At 40.9% G+C, this 19,352-nt stretch overlaps 1 protein-coding gene across 18 annotated transcripts in view; it reads right to left on the bottom strand.

Annotated features, from left to right (window-relative positions):
* Positions 1–19,352, bottom strand: part of LOC126868411 (uncharacterized) — a 307,848-nt gene that overhangs the window by 3,972 nt on the left and 284,524 nt on the right. For 15 of the 18 annotated variants that reach the window (XM_050623771.1, XM_050623772.1, XM_050623773.1 and 12 more), the window contains 12 exons: positions 15,321–15,393; positions 14,869–14,909; positions 13,099–13,257; positions 11,495–12,571; positions 11,146–11,264; positions 10,904–11,064; positions 10,427–10,698; positions 8,211–8,451; positions 5,410–5,550; positions 3,159–3,353; positions 2,549–2,611; positions 1,825–2,093 (listed from right to left, as the gene is read on the bottom strand). In XM_050623771.1, the coding sequence (XP_050479728.1) occupies positions 1,825–2,093; positions 2,549–2,611; positions 3,159–3,353; positions 5,410–5,550; positions 8,211–8,451; positions 10,427–10,698; positions 10,904–11,064; positions 11,146–11,264; positions 11,495–12,571; positions 13,099–13,257; positions 14,869–14,909; positions 15,321–15,393 (2,811 nt within the window). Of the gene's footprint in view, positions 1–772; positions 819–1,824; positions 2,094–2,548; positions 2,612–3,158; positions 3,354–5,409; positions 5,551–8,210; positions 8,452–10,426; positions 10,699–10,903; positions 11,065–11,145; positions 11,265–11,494; positions 12,572–13,098; positions 13,258–14,868; positions 14,910–15,320; positions 15,394–19,352 lie in introns of all 18 variants that reach the window. The other 3 variants (XM_050623789.1, XM_050623774.1, XM_050623775.1) reach the window with 3 other exon arrangements.

Here is a 19,352-nt window from a genome sequence, read left to right as displayed (position 1 = left end):
GTTACTAGTTACATACGTAGTTCTTGACAGGTGTGCGGGATTCATATACAATAAAATGTGAGAATGTGGCGAGAGCATATATGTAAGTAGCGCCAGGAAAGCTTCGGACAGCGATTTGGGTTGGTCTGTGGTCGGGTTACATTGTTTTACTTTTTTCTTTTTTGGCATCTTTTTTCTTTTTTTGGAAAACAAGTGCATCATCACATCGCAGGTTCGTCTTATCGCGCGACAATGATCGCTTGCTAGGCGGTATAAGTCTAGAAAGTATCCCAAGTCGCTGCATGAGGATTTGTCTGAAATATGGGAATCGGTACGGTTTCTTCTGCGAGTGGTTCGTGCTGAAGTGATGGAGAAAAGAGCTCGTCTAGTTCGCAAACGCGACGACTTGTTCTTTCGATGAAACGAGTGATGCGTTTTACTCATTAATAGACGCACGAACCTGACAGGAGTGCCGCAGGAAAACAGAATGATCGGGGACGATGTTAAGGTGATCAAGGGGTAGCGTGAGGTGCCATCATACCAGATAGAAGAAAAAAATAGGAGACACCGAGTGCTGGCCTTTTAATTTTGCAACGTCATCGTAACTTGCAGTTATATTATAAAAGAATTGAAAATTATTTAATTGAAACTATAGCAGGTACTTTTCTGTTTCTTTATGTTGCTGCCAACACTCGGACGTCATCTCGTAAAAAGTAAAATTACTGGTGTGTGGATCTTGTATGTAACACCGAAAACACATAGAAAACAAATGGCGAGTACGTCAGTCCCTTACCTTCAAAAGTAAATGTTCTCCTCAAAGCTCAATGACAGGAAAGGAGCTGATCGTGATCCCAGAATAAATCAGAATATATTATTTTTCATTATTATGACATACGGCTGCTTTTTTTTTGGTCTTTACATTTTCGCTTCTTTTTTTCTAATTGTCTTTGTTCTTGCACATAGTAATGTGGGAGATAGGATTTCACGGGGGCCAAATTCGTAATTGGAAGAAGCAAAGTGACACAGTGGATGTTGAGGTGTCCAGTTCAGGTGTTTCTTTCTTTCATTTCTTTTTTTTTTTCTGTTGTCGTTGGTCAACAAATTCCGTGCGTCTCTGTTTTCTCGTGGAAGAATATAAAAAAGAACAGAACCAAAAAAAATATCTCGAAAACACCTGAATACCAATATCACGGAGAAAAAGGGTGGCGAAAACGAAAACGTAAAATTTAAGTAGAAACGACCAAAAAAGTAACTGAATATACAGGTAGACAGAAGTGGGCGGGAAAAAGGACGGAGGTTACTCTTGTTGGTATGACAGCACATCATTGCGTGAAGAGTAGAGTATAGCGTAGCATAGGATCAAGTATAAGGTCATATATGCACAAGTTTACAAATAAACGTTCAGAATTTTGTCACAATTTTTTGCCCTCGACTCGTCCAAAGTTACTAATTCCATATATTATTCCGAATATTTATCCAAATATCATCTAATATGAAAGTCAATAAAAAGAAAAGAAAAAGAAATTATATTGGACGAGTACGGCGCGAGAAAAGAATAAAAAGGCAAACTTGTAATAATCATGCCTACTCTACAATTTGTTGCTTCTACTCACTGTAGTAGGCAATCACATGTCGCAACATTAGCTCGACGTGAATGAGATATCTCGAATTTACAGCGAACATTTCAATTCGTAATATGTATCAATTGTCGACGACTCGTTCACGAAGAGCCAACCGATCTGCTTTCCTTTTCTTTTTTCTTTTTTGCTTTTTATTCTTCGATTAATAACGATACGCATCGATAATCGAAGACATGAACGACATCTGAGGCAGCTTGACCCTCACCGGTGATTCCTTTGCTGTACATGGTCGACATGTCTTCGAACTTTGGCTTCTTTACCGCGTGACCGGCTATCGGACAACCGGATAGAGATCTGTGAGTAGAGAACGATCCGTTTATATGACCGATTCCGTCACAGCCCGGCGTGGGACAGTTCACACCCTCAAACTTCATCGCTGTCGCCGCGGCCACCGCTGCTTTGTGCTGCTCAACCGTACCTCCCGATTCTAATACACGCATCTTGTTCCTGTTTGCAATGGGGCAGCCCGATGCGCTGCAACAAGTCGTTGTTATCGCAATTAAGGACATGTCGTTTCATAGAAAATACCCTCTTACTGAAAATAAGGAAGATAAGAAATGCCAATCTTTTTTGTGGCAGAAGAACAAAATCAGTTCGAGACATTACCATCGAACAAAAATGTAACTTGGACAAAGTATTGGTTAAAAGTAATTCGTTCGAATTCGATCTGCTACGTTAATCTTAGTCAAACTGCCTAGTTTCTGTTAACCGGCTAAATTGAAATAAAATTTATTAGAAATATTTTTTTTCGATCAATTTTTTTGCAAATACTTTATATTGGGAACGAAGCTATATCTCGAGCCTTGCATTTTCTTAAAATTATGAGTACTATTACAAACGCTCAATTTTGAAAAAGTTTCTTTTTAAAGTTTTTGGTAAGTCATAATTACAATATTTGGTCTTCCAAAAAAATAGCGAGGAAATCTTACCTGCGATGCGACAAGAATTTGCCAGTGGCATGGCCAGAGCCGTCGCAACCGGGGATGGGACATCTGTAGCACGAAATGCCAACACCACCATTACCAACACCATATAATCCATCCACAGAGAAATAGAGAGAGCGAGCATGAAACGAGCGGAAACCGCTGGTTATTAGTCAGCGTCTTCGTCTTTGCGTTAGGAAGCGAATAGGGTTTAAGGGACACCGCGTTGAAAGGGATGGGGACGACCCTTTCGGTCTGGTAGCGGATCTTAGCACGTGCAATGCGGTCAGCAAGATATCCACGTAGCTGCGTGTAACGTGCGAACATGGTGAAAACGCAAATTGGAATCGTGATTATGTATAACACAAGTTGCAGAGTTCGCAAGAGACTAGAAGCTCACTCAATTAAACCCATTCTATCTTTCTCGCTAATCTTTATCAAATTTATGGAAGTGAATTGCACTGTGTTAGTTTTAGGGCAGTGATTACTTGCAATGATTTTCATAGAAAACGATTCAATATGGAAATTTGAAAGTTTTAGTTTAAAGTTTTAGAGATCGAAGGATTGGTTCGATTTTGAAGTGTTGGAGGATTAGTAGAATGTGAATGATACAAACCTTAGTGGTTCCGAATCCTGTCCATCTCGGGGCTTGCTTTTCGGTTTGTTAGCCCTTGGACAACCGGACAAACTTCTGTGAGATGAATAGTTGCCGGTTACGTGACCCGAACCGTCGCATCCTGGTGTGGGACATTTGAGCTCTTGAGAATGTGCTTGGATCTGGGAACGATCGGCTCGCGGACAACCAGACAAGCTGTAAAGGAAACAAAAATTTCTGCTCTTTTAAACTTGGTCTACATATACCATGACGATTTTGCGCTACTTCCACTTCGTTAGAGAATGTTTTAACAATCTTGTTTTATTCATTGTATATCAGGTAGAAAGAATAAGCAGCGCAGGAATCCCCATGGTCAGGATCACGAACGCACACCTCAGAAACATCCAACGATGGCTTCAGCAACACATCGCATGCAATTTACGCGACGTTGCCAAGAAGTCTCGAGTACTTACGTCCAGGTACCAGATATGATACTCAGGTACTATTAAACGATTTAAAAGAAGATCTCGATGAGATTACAAAGTATCGTTCGACAAATGTTAGTTCTATTGCATTATAATTTCCTATTGTTATTTATTATTCGTCAAAGGAGCAAGACAATTCTGCTCACCGAGATCATCCACACGGACTGCTTACATATTAATAATGGTTTTATAAAAGAAGCAGCCTTCAGCGCGATTCAATCTTGGACAACTTGCCTTGCGTCCAGTTCGAACGAAGACATTGAACATGAAGGTTTAAGGCTCGTGTCGTAAAATAACACGTTTCCATTCTCTCTCGAAACATGACTTTGAATGATATCGTATTGATTCCAACAGGTTCTTTTCCCTCGGATCTATTGGGTGAATGGTGGACTCGCAGTCGAAACGGGCAATCAACGATTCATAATTATATACACATATGATAGCATGCAAATGGCAACGCCGTGTTCCAGTTGGATCACTCATGAGGTGTCGCTCGTATCGATCGATCGCGTTTTAAGTTCATGTCAATACAAGGTTGGCCTTACTCTAGGAACACTGAAAAGGAGAGCAGGGAGCACACTCACACCTGACCCCAGTGAAACTCGTCAATTGCCAATTGTCTTTCTCTGTGTTTATAATTAAACGATTATAGTTAAACAATCGTGCAACACGCTTCCGGATACGGTGCACCTTTGTGACTGTTACAATTATCGTTATATTTTATTTTCTCTCACTTTTTTCTATTCCTTACGGTTCTGCTCTGACATGGTCATTGGCAACAGTTCGCTACGAAGCTGCCCACTCGAGGCTGGCGAAGCGGTTTTTAAACGGGCGGGTTCGGTGATCGTATAATATATATTTATATATATATATACATATTTAGATGCGTATATGAAAATGAATATTAATTACAGCTAGAGCTCAAGACAAACTGGTGGAAGCATCGTATCTTTGCACGAGCACGAAGCTGCTCTTCACCGGCGATCGTCTTAATGATTTTGCCATCCCTTTTCGTAGGGGTCGGGTCGAAACAAGGAGCAAGTGGTGCTTCATTCAACATGAAACTCATCTACACACTTTGGTTATAGTATATCGTACGATAAGGCAAATGGGGTGTGGAGGAATTACGTACGTGAAAAAGGTACGCAAAGAGAAACTATATTGGGGAAGAAGAAAGGATATATAAAGAGAAGAAAGACCGTGGAATGAAAATAAAATGAAATAAAATGATTTGTAAAAATAGCTATTTATATCAAACGGGTGTTTACACGTATAATATGGTAACAGCAATATCGAGTAAGGAGTACAAGACCGGTTTAGCAAGGAAATTAGGGGCGGAGGAATTCTAGATAAAAATGATATAGTGTCACAAAACACTTAAGAAGCCACTACGCCACGGACCACCAATATGCATTGATGCAAAAACCCATCCATGTAATTTTCGCATTTTCGTGAGAAATCGCTTTTAATGTTTGAATGTGTTTTAAGGATGTCGATATGTGTGACTTTACGCGTGTGTTCTATAGGATGCCAAGTACTTTAACAGGAATCGAACTACTATCAAGGAATTTTTACGTTGGATCGATTCAATGAGGAGAACCAGGGGAATAATTGTGTAGCAAGGTTCCTATATGTATGAATATGTGTATATATGTATTTATGTGTGTGTATGATATGTGGAGCGTGCGTGCGTGCGTGCTGCATCGCTATATCAATATATAAATTATACATAATCGGATGACGTCGTCGAATGTAAAATGTCAGTGTCAATGTCAATGCTGCCTTGCCTTCTGTGGGTAGCGTAGTTTCCCGAGACATGACCCATGCCATCACAGGACGACGTGGGGCACTGTATCAGCTCCTTGCCATCGCGACCACGAGGGGCGGGCCGAGGCACGAAATTCAACGAGTGCCGCCTCATATTCATACTGCACCGAACAACATCAACACTATAAGACACTCTCAACGCGATCACTCGTCTCTCGTATGCCTGCACCTAATAACTCTTTCATACGCGTTCACTCACTACGTCGCACAATGGATGCCAGCGCATAGTCCCATGTCGAATCATAAATGGAGAACATGTTCGAGGAACCCAATGGAAAAGTGGAAAAGATCATGTTTGTCTGGATCAACACAATCTTTTTTAAAATAAAGATATCGTCACTTTTACCACTTTTCCTCTGAACCCTCACTTATTATCGTCAAATCCAATTAAAATTTCACACATATAACAACGAAGATAATAAACGATAGGAGATTTTTAATCTCGAAAGCTCAGTTGGAATAACACTGCTTCGGACATCCAGGGTACGAGCGTGGCTGGAACGCAATCGTTGCGTCGCGTCGTTACAGAGCTGGGATAGCAACCGGAAAGTTTTATTGCGCTCCGCAACTTTTCCTTCTCGGCCAGGGCGAGAGGGAGGTTGCCGTGCACGGACAGCGGGTGTCATAGCGACATATGAGAGAGAGAAAAAATATTCCGAAAAGTTCGGCATCCGGTCGGTGGAGAAAGGACGAGGCGCAGCAGCAGCAGGAGCAGGAGGCGGAAGGAATATATGCGGATCAGAGCACGAGAGAGCGGTTTGCTTCTGCTTTTTTCTCTCGTCTCCTCGTAGTTTCGTAGATGAACGAACTACCGCTGGGCTATGAGAAGCCTCGAAAACCTCGATGACCCTTGAGTAGCCGCGATATTGCCGGCCAACCGAGCCGACGGATGCGGACTTGAGTGCAATTCACCGGTACGCCCCGAATGCTCTGCCTTGTGTATTTTCCCAGGCTCCGTCTAACCACCAACCTTCTCTGTCTTCATATCAACGACCTTCATAAGTCGCGTTTCCGTTATTCGTTCGTTCTTCCATTACGAGTTCTATTACGAATCGAAGATTGTCTATGGAGGGGAGTGAGGTAATTGCTCTTGAAAGCATGTTTCGTGCGTTTTGAAGGGATGACGAGTCTCTAACAAGATTACGATTCATAAGATGATACGATTAGAACATAATGAGAATTGTATAATAAGTATTAGTAAAGTCGGAAATTCGAGAACGAATGGCGCTTCTTTCCTTCCTAGTTTATCGTTATACAAATGAATTTACTGCGGATATTAAATTCCTAGTACACTATAAATTTATATAATGTATAAATCAAAAAAATTTATGTAATTGCCGTATTAATCATTAAAACTAATAAGATATCTTTTACAAGACTGCAACTTCCAAAGTGTTTTATACGCGAAACTGTTGAAAAAAGGTTGACTACATATAATTATGTTTAAAAGAACTACTGTTTATTTAAAAAATTAAAAAAAGAATCTATTATTTGTATGAGTTTGCAATTTCGGAGAATTCTAGGTGCCTACATATCCAAACCGTAGACGACTATTTTAGAACGCTTAATTTAAATATGATTTCTCCAACTTTTCCACGATCTACCCCTTAATATATAAACGCGAACATTCTCGAAGAATTTGGGTAACGTTGTCGAACGGACGCGCGGAATTCCAGGGCATGGGCGGAGATTAGAAAAGAGAGGAAACCAGTGTTGCCCGAGGTATCCGAGGTGCATTTCAAGGGTCTAACCTCGATGGGACGACGCAGGTCTCGCCCCATAATCCAGTGCGGTGGCAACTGATTATACCCCACCTCCTCTTTCGACCTTATTCACCCTTGGCGGCTCCCCTTCCAGCAGCCTCTCGTTCCACCTCCTCTCCTTATGCGCCGAACCGCGCCTTCTCCACTGTACCGCCGAGCTTTACGTCAATTAGAATAAGGTTGGCACTTTCGGTACGAAGAGTAATTACTTTAATTAACAAAATGGAGGTAGGTATGCGCGATCTCCGCCTCCTTCTGCGCCGTTAGTGGCCGCCACCGCCACCAACCGATTTTGCCTCCTGTGCCTTTTCAGCCGCGAATATACGTATACATTCGCGAGAGAGATTCGCGCGACCCTTTCCGCAAGGCAAGTACCAAAATGTGCGATGCTCGCATGCACGTTTATTAGACGCGTGGACGTTCCTCCGGTTCATTGGACAACGTGGGTACCACCAGAATGGGACGTTTCATTGTGGTCTGATCTTGTATCGTCCCGCTCTACTGAATGAGATCAATTTTTACAACGATCAGGACTACAGGACTTCTCTGAGTAATTAATTTTAATTTAGTATAGATTTATATAAATCTATATTTATATTTAGTATAATTTAGATAGATTTATTGGATTGCACAGTATCTAGTTTACTGAAGCTCTTACTTTGAGAATAATAGTGATAAAGAAATCAATCATCAATTTTCTTTAGAAGTCAAATCAATTATAATAAAGATCAGGAATCTTCAGAAGTTAAAATTAAAAATCTTAATTTGAAACGCTAAGTTTCTTAGTGTCATATATTACTTATTTGAATTTATGTGAATTTAATTAAAATAACAGAGAAAACGTTAAAATACTAATTAATAATAATATTTCGATATTCTCTCTCTCTCTCTCTGAGGATGGCAGTATCGAGTTTCCGATGAACCAGAAACGTCTTACATATTCTCACGAGCGCGGTATTATTTTGGAAGGAAAGTACATAGATCGTCGAGTTCCTTACCTATCGTCTTTACCCGTAGGTTTATCGAGAGGTCCGACTGTGTGCTGCGGAGGTGGCATACTATAGCAAGGTGTCGGCGTGTAGCCAGCTGGGATTTGGTAACCGGAAGTTACGGGACCTCCAGGATAAGTTCCACCACAATTGTAGCCTGCGGTGGGGTAAGGGGTATACGTGTTCCCAGGGTATTCCGGTTGAACGCCTGTCATTCCGTATCCGGGGTGCGGGCTCATCGGTCCATAACCTGAAAGTGACAAATATTTATAATGTAATCTTGTCGAATGAAAGATTCATTATTACAATAGAATATTGTATATAAAATGTTTTATAAACATAAATATGAAATTTAAAAGATTAAAAAATCCCTATTACATCCTAGTGTCGTTTAATAATAAAAGTTTTTATTGAAATAAAAGGTTTTAGTTTAAACGAAGTTAATATTCAATTCATTCTCCACATATTTACCATTCTTTATTCACTTTTCGGTATAGAGGTATATTTAAAAACTTGGAAATATTTATAAAGCTACGTGGATACTTGTCAAACTTGCAGTTCGGATATATATATACAGATATCAAACCAACAGTGTTCGGTGAAAACGTACAATAAAGAAACACGGTACGGTCTAAAAACTGGAGCAACGCGAATACATGAACACGTGCGCGAATGCTCCGCTTTGGTGAAGAAGACGCATGGCGAATTTCAATTTTATGAAAATCTCCATCTCATTCCTACGTAATCTCTTGACTGGCAACGAGATGCAATAATGAAGTAAATAAAGAAGTCACTCTTTCACCGTGGAAACAAAAGAACCACGATACAAAAATAAAGATAAAAGAAAACGAGAAAATACGGAGAAGAAAAAGAAGGGGATGAAGCAATCGAAAGCGGCAGGACAAAGGTTTGGTGGCGCAAAGGTCGAAACCGTCCGTTAAGGTCGACGCGTCGCTTGATTAACCGTTGTAAAATCTACGCGTTTATTTACCGGCAAGAATTCATTTCGTCTGCAGTGCAAATAGCCGACGGACGAAGAGCGTCGGTGTACGGGCAACGTGGACGACGCGCGAACACGACGACGCCGAACGAACGAATGAACTCGACATGCCGGCTGTGTGCTCGAATATTTCAATTTCAATAACTACTCCCCAGCGTCAGAGTCCGCACAATATTGGCCGCGCCGGACTTTTGCCGGCTACGTGTACGCGAAATATTGATAATTAACAATGGTCGTGTACCGCCACAGGGAGGTGGTCCGGTAGGAAGGGTGCCGGTTTGGTGCACATCCACGCCGGCGAAAGAGGATGAGAGAAGGAGGAAAGGGGCGGGTATACACAGCGAGAGCAGGAGAAACGACGACGGGGACGAGGGAAATGGGCTGCTGTAGGTTTGGAATGCCAAGGCACAGAGAGACCGAGGAAAATGAGAGTCGGGGCCATAGGTGCCTATTATGGCAGTCATGTACTGTTCTGGCGAATTTTTATTCGACGGTTGTAACCGCGTATCGCTCTCTCGTTCGGTTCCTCTCCCGTCCGACCCCCGAGGGCGTCGAGCTCTTTGTTCTTTTCCCTTGTCCATGCATTTCCTCGCTCGTCCGTTACGTGTAGTCAAGCTGACGCGTCGCGTATGTTTCAAGTATATGTGCTTGTTGAAATTTAGAATACCGAAGACTTTGTTGGATCTATGTACATGTTGGTGTTATCTACCCGTTCCAGGTAATTTGTTTCGGTGTCTCTAGTCAACGCGTGTAACAGCTTCTGTTGCTACGCGATGAAAAATGACGGGTTTCAAAACACGAGTCTCATTGGATTTTCTTTGCATTCGATCTCGCCACAGCTAGAGTTTTTACTGCATGACGCGGAGTAGTGAAGGCTTGAAATTTTTTAATATTATTCGTTTTCGGTAGCGGATGTTTCAAAAATTAATAATTAAAGAATGAAATGATTTATTACACAATCAAATCAAACTTATCAAATTTCATCTTTAAAATTTCAAAAAACATTTAAATCTAAAAAGACAGAAAAAAGAGAGCACCTTTTATTTTATACCTCCGTTAAAAATTATCATTTTCAATATTTAAATCGTCAATTATTATAAAAACGATCAACAATTACAGATAAAATAGAGATGAGGAATAGAATAGAGTCAGGGGTCATAAAGCGTTTCCAAATGATCGATGACGAACTATCTGGCAAGTTAAGTGATAAACAGTGATAGCTCACCAGTGGGATCGCGGTAAGCGTCCATGTAGTGGGAACCCCCGCTGTCTGGGGTGCTTTCCCGACTGTACGCCGTGACGTGCACACCGGGTGGCGGGAAGCCTGGCACAGGCCTGATTCCAGGACCCCCACTGAAATTGACCGGCTCGTTTGCCGTCGAGAAGTCCACGGGCTCGGTTTGCTCCTCGATTGGTCTGGGTGCTGGAAAACCAGGTCCAACGGGAACCGCCACAGCTTCTCCGTGGCCGGTTGGATATTGGGGACTTGGCGCGCCGCTATAATCAGATGAAGATGATGTACGATTTAATATCTCTCCCTCTCGTTGTATTCTGGTTGCGTTAGAAGAAAAATATTCGTTGAATTAAAATAATTCCAATATTGTTCCGCGTGTATTAAAATGAATGGCCAAACTTGATTTCTAAAGGTTGATTAAAAAGAATGTTTTTTGCATAAGGGAATAGTAGATCAAATGATGATTACCTATGAAGCCTGTTGACACTGAGATCAAGGGTTTGTCCTTGAGGACTGGGAACCTGAGGACTTGCAGTCAAGTGTGGGCTCGCTGCAGCCTGGGGACTACCACCTACTGTTTGGCCACCGCCATATTGAGGGCTGAGACTATTGGAACCATACGGTGGAGCCTGTAATAATTATCATCATGTTTTTTAAAAATTTGTGCAGTTCTACCTTGGTTTCTTGAAAATCTGTATGTAAATATTTACCTGTGGACTCGTCGAAGTGACGCTGGAGGTTGACAAATCCATTACCGAACCACCTGGGGAGGTTGGGGGGCCACCAGGTTTCTGCATTTGCTGAACTTGCGCCACTGTGACACATTTCACTGTAAGTATAAGATCATTATGAAAAATTGTATGATTGTAAACATTTTCAAATTTCCAACTAAAAAGATCCTGTGATTTACACGTCCGACATTTCTATAAATTACGAGATCCAAATTATACATCACTTCAGACTGCAAATTTATCATTATTCAGGAAAAAATTTAGCAAAATTAACTTGTATTCAAACAAAAATGGCTCATGTTCTTATAATAATAACAAAGAAATTCACCATCTTCGGTCTTCATCATCCCAGCAGCCGTAGCAGCAGCCATCGCCATCTGATGTTGCTGTGCTGCAGCCGCAGCTTCCTGATGATACACCCTTTCTTGCTCCTCAGGCGTCATTCCAGTCTGTCCCAGATAATACATATTCGTCCTGGAATGCAACTGTTGCTGCTGTTGTTGCTGCTGTTGTTGTTGTTGTTGCTGTTGCTGCTGCTGTGACTGAATCGGTGCGCAACTTTGTGTATCATATCTTTCATAAGCGGATGTGGTGCCAGGGTCATACGGTCGATGATTCGCAGCACTGGCTACTGCGTTCTCATATCCCCTCCCGGTTGCGATCTCGTTGGAATAAGTGACAACTGGTCGCGCTATATTGCTCGCTCCAGGATGCATGTAGGCTCTCGCGTGCTCTGCCGATCTGTGATGATAAAGTTCCTCGCTGGTGGTGGCCGCAGCAGCAGCTGCCGCCGCTGCGGCCATCATAGCTGATGGCTCGTACGGAGATCTCTGGGACATCTGATGACTCATCCTCGTATCCTCGACCATTGGCATGGGATATGCGACTGTGGGCTGCATAGGCAGCACGTGATGCGTCGGATGCTGAGTAGGATGATGTATCGTCGCGCCAATAGATCCTCTAGACCCCATGGCGTCCATCGAGGACATCGACGAAGAGTTCGAATCCTGATTCATGTACGAGTCGTACGTTGGCCGTACTGTGGGTGGTGGAGGTGGTGGCGGTGAATTCACTCGACAGGAAGCAGTTTCTTCCGTCTTTGGTACCAGTAAGTCGGTCGTGTTTTGACCTCTGGATGGCAGGGTGTTGCAGCAACTGCCACTCGGCGTCATATTTTCAGTTTTAGGGACTACCTTGGTCGTACGGGATGAGGGATTCTCCTCCGGTGTTTTCGGAGGTTTCACGTTGATACCCGTGCTTTTCGTTGTCGTGTAGTAGTCATAGGTCAGGCTGCTTAGCACCGGTTTTGTGTCCTGCGCCGTGGACCCGTACTGGGAGTAGCTCTTGCTATCCATCGACGGCGGCAACAGGTTCGTACTGATGTATTCTGGAGGAATTCCGGACACTGTTGCGAAAATGAAATGGTTATCACATATTTTTTATTGTTATTAATATCGTGGTGAAACTATATTTGTATCTTTGCTTGGTTATGTTTGCTTTTAATTGAGGAAAAGATTGAAAAACTTTCAAACGAATGTTTGTGAGTAACACGCTTCTGTGAGTCTAATTATTCTGTATCTATGTATTTTCTTCAAATAGATAAAATATTTAACTTGTAAATATGAAAGTTTAGTTCTTCATAACTGGGTCGTTCAGAAACCATGCTGATAAACTTTGCAAATTAAAATGCATAGAGCAATGACAATTACTCGACAATAGCCACTGACGAAAAACGATGTGGTTTATGTGTACCCTCGAATGTTCGGTTTGGTAGAAGTTCACGCGAGAGCTATCGAGAAACGATCGGAGGATTAGTTTCGGGACAGTCTTGGAGCTTATAAGCCCCGATCCGATTTCACGGAGCGGCTCCATCCGTGGATTTTCTCTTGGGGTGAATTCCAGACACGTCGGAGTGCCGCTGTGCCGCCTTACCTTGAGCCTTGTGTCGTGCCTCGCGTGCAGCCTGCTTATTGGCCGCGGCAATGGGACATCCGGATAGGCTCCTGTGCGTGTTCCGATTCGAGCTGACATGGCCACGGCCGTTGCAACCAGGCGTCGGGCATTTCAAAATAGTCTCATGCATCGCCAGAACTGTAGAGAACCCAGAGACACGTGACGTGGTTATAGAACGCTGCTATTCTCGCTCCATATCTTTTCTTATTACGTTTCGATTAAGTTATCGCTAGATTATACATACGTATACACGCACACTAAGATACGATCGGTAGCATCGAGCTATTATGGGTTTAAGCTCGGTTCTTTCTTATGCGTTGAGTATAATTATCATCTTTGTCGGCAACACGATTCGCTTCTTTCTGACACATTTCGATCGCGTTGGTTTAGCTTCGATCAATGTTACACACGAAGTCAGAGATGTTGTGTATAGTATACAGAGAAAAATTAGAGGAGAAAACAGAAAGTAAAGGAAGAGAAACAAAGAAAAAGAGACAGGTGGGGTACATAACGTCACGGGATGAAATATACACATCAAATGTGTAATAGTACAATCAAGTATACCGAGCGGGTAGAGAGAAACTCAAGTAAAGACATAATCGAGTGACAAAATTATAAGACAACAACTTGCGATTCTTGTGTACCTCGATAGATTACTTGTCGTGTGTTTTGTGTTATATTGGGAATAATGTTGGTCTCTCGTATAACAGATATCGTGTACATGAAACGAGTATTTTAAAGAATCACACAAAAATTAAATTACTAAAATATTTGACATTTATTGATCTTGCTATGAAAATGAACTATGAATATTTAATGAATATTAAAAAATTTCGATGTTTCAATAACGAATCTATCTAAATTTAAATTTGAAATTAATAAAAGATGATGAACATTTTGTGAGAGATGACTACAACTTGTTGATCCACGATGAATCAATGATCTTTCACCGTTTCGATCACGACGACTTTACTTGTCGTGTGTTCTACAGGATCGGTCGACAAGCATAGTTTGTCTGATATAGGGAACCGTGTCACAAGAGTGTGTAGTCGCCGTTTTAATTATACTCAATCGCACAAGACCCTCCGTTCGGATCCGGCATGCTTGTACACGCATACCGGCTAGTCTTGCACCGTCCGTGTCTCGAGTTCTCCAGATGTTCGTAGGTACGGCCAACATAACCAAGTTCAAGTGTGGTGATAAATTCTCTACTATAATTAAACTACAAACAGAACGATAAAAATTAAAACGGAAATGAAACGCAATAAATAAAGCTCTCTACCCCGCAAACGAAAAGCACAAAGAATATAAATAGACAGACACATAGACACATATAGACGGGCACGGTTAAACGAGCCCGTACTCTTTCGTCAATTCGTTCAATGCACGAAGTTGAAGAAGTCCAGTTTTCATTCTTTTTCTCCATTTTTTGTTCCAATTGCTATTAATAAATGTCAACATATCGCGTGTAGACTTTTTACTTTGGTCGAATGAATTTTTCGTAAGCGTAAACGAAAATCAGTATCGATTCGCGAAACTTGTACCGAGATTTGATCGCATAGGTTTAAAGATCTTGAGCCCGATTTAAAAGAAACTACTGCTGGAAAATAATTATAGCCGTTCACGATCGTTCTCTCGCCACTCCCCTGCTCCGTTGTCGCGTGAAAAAGGCAGTCTCGCAAAAAGAAGATGCATCTATGTAACTACGATAAGAAGTAAGAGTAATGGTGCCGGTCTGTGACTACTTACTCTCAGGCGTTAGTTTATCCTTCCGTGGACAACCGGATAGGCTGAAATAACAGCAGTGAATTATGAAGCAAGGTCGTAACACACAGGTTTTAGTGGATTGTAAAAGTATGAGGGAAATAACTCCGTAAGGAAGATTTTTACTGGCTGCACAGTGACTGCCAAAAGTTTTCTGCAACTTTATTCTTTTTAATACTCTGAGTGCCATAACTTTGTCAAGAAACCAAAGTTCTAACTTGATCAAATTTTCGAGTATTTTATGTGGAATCTTATCCAGGAGCACCTAACACAAAAGTGACCATATCCTATTCCATATTCAATGACGATCGGATAACATGACGAACAGGTCTACTAGTGTTAATCCTATTTCACTTGGTCTTCCTGTCGCAACGTGGAGGTGTCTAATTGACCAGGGCAAAGTGCAGAGCACAGGTTAATTACCGATAATTGCTTACCTGCGGTGGTGAGAATAGAGTCCGGTCACGTGACCCTGCCCCGTGCAGCCTGGGGTCGGGCACTTGTTGCCCTCTGTAACAAATCAAACCATAGCGAATGGTCAAATTTCGTATGGTTTATCACCATCGCGGAGCAAATGCATTGCATTAACATATTTTGTGAAAATTAATCGTATGAATGGTGAAGAGTAAAATATCGATTAAAATAGTGGAATTATTTACACGTAATAACTTTGAGCTAGGATTAACGATCGATGATCAAAATGTAGTATGTGATTAGGGGATAAGGATTCAAATGACTAATTTAGAAATAACACAGTATAAACTTTATATAAGGTAGAGCGTAATTTTTTTTATTACGTGACAGATTTTCATTAAATGAAATATTTTTTTTAAATTATATATATCTAGGAATAGAAACATACGTTAAAATATTTCTATTCTATAGAATATTTGTATTTTTATATCTATATTGTCTGTTACGACGCGTGAAGTGGTCCGTGCGACGTCCTTCATTGCCTGACCGTCAAGACCATTAGACAGACCCTCAATAAACCTAAGGACCCACCATAAACCTTAATTTTTTAACTTAATTGTTTTAACACATGTTTTTAAGTTAAACTGCTTGTCCTAAAGGATTTTCTTAGAAAAGTCCTCGGGTTTATTAGGCGCCCTTAAAAATCATGGAGAAAGCGGGTAGTCGCCCAATGGGGAAAACGAATATTTGTCTAACGAAAAAGCTGGTTTCTCCCATAAACAATGTCACCCATGAGCCACGTTGGTAGGAGGCTTCTTTCTCCTATCTTCATTCCTAACGTTGGTCATAACCAATCGGCATTGCGGATCGTTACCCTCACTTTCCTGACGAAAAGTGTGAGCAACAAATCCGCGTTCTTCGTTCAAAGGGCACACCCATACCGAGCTTTCCTCCGTAATCACATAACAACGAACTTCACTCCTTCTACTACACTAGGAAAGTCAATTTATTCTCTGGACGACAGAGCAGTCACTTCATCTCTATTCTTGATCTCTAGACTTATTCCACAGTAATGTTTGAACCAAAACACAGTTCAAGGAACAGCAAGAGTCAGAAGTCAAATCAGCGGAATCTACAAGTCGAAGACAATCAATCGACAGAAGATACCTCATCACAGTCGCCAACATGAAAGGTGTCTCAGGTCGTGCTCATTCGTAGTTGTCATTTCACATACGCAACGTTGCATCACATTGAAGTTGTTGGATCATTCAAAATATTTATTAACCTGTTAATAGCAGCGTTATATTCACTCAACCATCCTTATTATCCCAAAAGAAATAAGGGATCGAACGATTCGTGGCGTCGATCAGTCAAATCGTAACGGAAATTTACCACTCCCGTTGGCGCGCTTCTTCGAGATCGCGTCTCCCCGCGAACGTCCGAAAGTTGATTGTCTTTAATTTTCCATATTTTCTCCGAATCAAGATGACCGGTATTTTTCCTATACGGCCCCACATGTATTTCACAACTGGAGATCGTTAACACAACCAGCATCTCTGTAAATGAGTAAAATATCGATCCTACTGATAAGAAACGATCGAGTTTGCGGTCTAAAAATCTCGAGCGATTGTTCTGACATGATTGTCGCTCCGCTGATTCTCGGCTGTCAACGATAGAACGTGTCAGTTCCGATGCACTCGGCCATTTCGAATCGAGCATATTGTGCTCTTTAATTAATATCGGTTACGCGCTGCGTAATTGTAATAACGAGCAAACTGAAACTCCGTGTATCGTGCATCGATTCATCGTTTTCTTGCTGAATTTAATGATCGCAACAAGTATGTTTGATTGCGGGTAAATTACGTATCCAAACCGTATGGAATGTCGAGTGAAATGATAGTCGAAGCGTGACAGCGCGATCCAATACGCGGTAAAGTACTGTTACTGTGGTTCGTTTTTGTAACGCCCGAACATTGGATTCGCTGTTCGAACGTTCACTTTCGCTTTGGCAATTGGACCAACCCCGGGCATCGATATTTTAACAGGAAAACACCGGTATGTTGACAAGACGCAGTCTTTTTGTAACAGGGAAAATGAAACGCTCTCCCTTGACACCGGTTTCACGATAATTCTTATTGTGGACTGACTGCGAATGCATGTTATTTACTGTTTGTTGATAAAACAAGCGTTCCACTTTAATTTTACTATAGTATATTGTATAGATTGATGTTTTTTTAATCACGTAACGTAATAAGAACATAAATTAATCATTTGAAAAAAGGTATATTATATTACATTTACACAGTCCAAATGAAGCTTAAATTTATATAAAAATACCTAAAATTGTCAATGACAATCAGGAATGAAATTCTTGATAAATTCATCTGGACAAAAACGCATAGAACAGTAAGAAACTTGATAGACGTTATTCTTCGGGAGTATTTACAATGGCAGCATTCAATGAAAATTAACCATCGGATGGACGACAAGTATGTCCGATATCGTGCTGTACTTTCAGTCGACACACCGTGACAGTTACAGAATACGTTTTATTTCCTCGTTTGCCAATACCTATGTATATTTTATATTCCTTGCTCAGAGCATTGAACCTAGAGGCAAATAAAGCTTCCTTAATTACGTTCTTTCCAAGTTGAGTGAGAGTACATAGAAACGTTGCAGAAATACCTTTAAAAATATATCCAAAATACAAAAGAACATTTCTGAAGATATTAATAAACAAGTTTAATTAATATTAAGCAATGTTTCTTTAATGTTAAAGTCTTTTTTAGTAATTTAAGATAGTTTAAAGTAAAGATGGCGCTTTAAGGTTTTAACGGAAAACTTTAAATGAAAACGGACAGGCTGTGGCTAACTGTGATACCTTAGATCTCGTCGCGCAAGTTACGCATTTGCGAATAACCACCGGGATTTCTCTGTCCGCATCTAAGTCTTGGGGATTAGCACTACATGTACATTCGACCCAAACTTGCCCATGAAACAAGGAACAAGCGAGCTCGCATTATCACTATTCTTCGCGGAATGAAAGCGTCAATCTTTCACATAATACCTTTGGATGATAAATCTACTATTGAACTATGTGTACAAATTAATTAAAACTCCAATTTTGTATTAACCAGTGATTAATAAAATCAATAGATAATAAAAACACTGGCAGGAGTATAGTTGTAATCACACGCGAATTCTTTTACAAAATTAATTTATCACCGAACGATCCATTATTGTTCGGCAATAGCACGTCATTGGTGAAATTAATGTTCAGAAACTCTGAGAATTTTTTCCTTCATTTTTTTCCCTCTTGTTTCTCGCTATTCTTACCGCTGTCACGAAATTGCATCGGGGGCATGCTCAAGCAACCTGTACCATCTGTCGTGTACTGGCTGTAACTTAATGGCTGGTATGGTGCACGTCACGTATAATCGTGTTCGTGTTCTCAGGGTGACCTCGCGTGACCAGACAATTACAGGTTTCCAGTACGCTCTATGTAGCCCAGAAGTACCAATCGCTTAGGATGAGACCGTCTACTTCGGCCCTTTCGCTTCCAGCGCGATGTTGATTTTAACAACTATCGCTGAATAATTCTTTTTTATGGCAGCTAAGATGAGATTAGTCCATGCGTTACGGTGGCTTAACTAGCGATAAAAAAACTATAATCGTAATAATTATATAGCGCGTGGGTAATAGGTTCTTCCTAGTTAACACTCGTTCCACACCGAAACTTTCATAGAGTTTACCAACCACTAAACATTGCAATTTAGAGTGTGTAATAATACATGTCGAAGATTGTGTCATTCGTGATTGGCGAACTTTTTTCCGTGTACTGTTGATCCTATGCACGGTTAACCTTTATGCGATCAGATAAATTTATTGGAATAGCTTATATAATATCATAGAGTATATTGTTTATCGAAATTTTATTCATAAAATTGGAACAGTAATCTGATAATCGATGTAGATGTTGTAGTAAAGTTATTTTTAACCTTCAACGTGTATTATTAGTTAGTAATTAATTATATAAAAGAACTCAAAATTCAATC

This window comes from Bombus huntii, chromosome 8 (assembly GCF_024542735.1).
Source record: "Bombus huntii isolate Logan2020A chromosome 8, iyBomHunt1.1, whole genome shotgun sequence".
Taxonomy (NCBI): domain Eukaryota; kingdom Metazoa; phylum Arthropoda; class Insecta; order Hymenoptera; family Apidae; genus Bombus; species Bombus huntii.
Note: the sequence above shows the minus strand (reverse complement) of the source record. Positions and strands in the feature narration are given on the sequence as shown.